Source organism: Leiobunum rupestre, chromosome 7, assembly GCF_980474605.1.
Source record: "Leiobunum rupestre chromosome 7, qqLeiRupe1.1.hap1, whole genome shotgun sequence".
In the NCBI taxonomy this organism is placed as follows: domain Eukaryota; kingdom Metazoa; phylum Arthropoda; class Arachnida; order Opiliones; family Sclerosomatidae; genus Leiobunum; species Leiobunum rupestre.
The window spans coordinates 60,958,382-60,959,950 of NC_143390.1; the positions used below are offsets into that span (position 1 = coordinate 60,958,382).

A 1,569-nucleotide genomic window follows, 5' to 3' on the forward strand; every position below is an offset into this window, starting at 1 on the left:
CCCGACGATATCGATTTTCAACGAATCGTTTGGAGACCAAATAATTAGGTACCCATTGAAGACTACCGCCTGCTTACTGTGATATATGGTACAGCATCAGCACCATACCTTGCAGTTAAGGTACTCAAACAACTAGCACACGACGAAAAGGAAAACTTTCCGTTGGCTTCATCGGTACTCTCCAACGATTACTACGTAAACAATCTTATGTCTGGAGGGGAGTACTTGTCAAAACTATTACACATTCAAACATATTGGATTGGTGGCATCAGTGATGCTATTCGCTTTCACATTCGTAGATGCGCCCGCTGCGTGCGCCAACAAGCATCAACGGCAAAGCAATTAATGGCCGATTTGCCGTCACCCAGAGTAAGTCCGACAAGAGCCTTTCTAAAGTGTGGTGTTGATTACGCTGGGCCCTTTCTCAAGCGAGTCATCAAGGAAAGAGGGCACAAGATGTTTAAGGCATACATGGCTCTGTTTTTATGTTCTTTAACGCGCGCAATCCATTTGGAGCTAGTCAGTGAAATTACTACGGAAGCTTTCTTGGCGGCGCTGAAGCGATTTGTCTCTCGGCGCGGAAAATCGGCAGATCTATTTAGCGATTGTGGCACTAACTTCGTAGGCGCCGACAGGGAAATGAAAGACTTTCTAAAATTCATGTGCACCACAACCAACAAGGATCAATTGTCTGAATGGTGTGCCGACGAAAGCATACAGTGGCATTTTAACCCACCATCCGCGCCGCATTTTGGGGAGTTATGGGAGGTGGGCGTAAAATTCAACCTCAAGAGAGTAATAGGGGTCAAGAATTAAACATTTGAAGAAATTGCGTCATTGCTCAGATCGAGGCTTGTTTGAATTATCGACCGTGAACCCTCCTAAGCGCGGACCCAACAAGTCTAGAAGCTCTCACACCAGGACACCTTCTGATAGGAGATGCACTTACATCCATCCCAGAACCAGATCTCACAACAATACAAACCAATAGACTCACAAAGTGGCAAGTCAGCCAGCAAATCCTTCAACACTTCTAGAATAGATGGAGTAGTGAATATCTAACACTCCTACAACAGCGTCCAAAGTGGGCGACCCCTAAGCCTAATCCGAAAGTTGAGGATCAAGTCATCATAAAAGAGACAGATATACCTCCAACTAAATGGAAAATGGGACGCATTCAAACTCTCCATCCAGGAGCTGATGAGTGTGTTCGGGTCGTAACGGTAAAAACCGTTGACAAGGACTTACAAGAGCCATTACAAAACTTTACCAATTAGTCCGTCGGCCAACAGTCGATATTTAAGAAATTAGTACCACCTGGGCGGGCAAATTTTTACCTATACCACGTTATACCTTATGACCCCCTTATAAAATTTTGACGTGATAGCAATCTCGTGGGGGTAGCTTAAGGGGGTAAAAGGGGGTCAAAGGTCATTTTGGTGAATCTTTCGAAGCGTATATCTCGCCAGCCTCTCAACCGATTAAAACGGGAAGTACATCAACAAATCCCTTGAACAAAATGACATCGATTGAGTATGAACACGATGTTGTCACGTCCAGGGGTCACGT

The 1,569-nt window shown here is 44.9% G+C and overlaps 1 protein-coding gene across 1 annotated transcript; it reads left to right on the top strand.

The window, feature by feature from the left end:
• The first annotated feature begins 207 nt into the window (after positions 1-207).
• Positions 208-816, top strand: LOC149937615 (uncharacterized). Its single transcript, XM_090153872.1, has one exon. The coding sequence runs from the start codon at positions 208-210 to the stop codon at positions 814-816; it is 609 nt and encodes a 202-aa protein (XP_090009998.1).
• Positions 817-1,569: the final 753 nt, after the last annotated feature.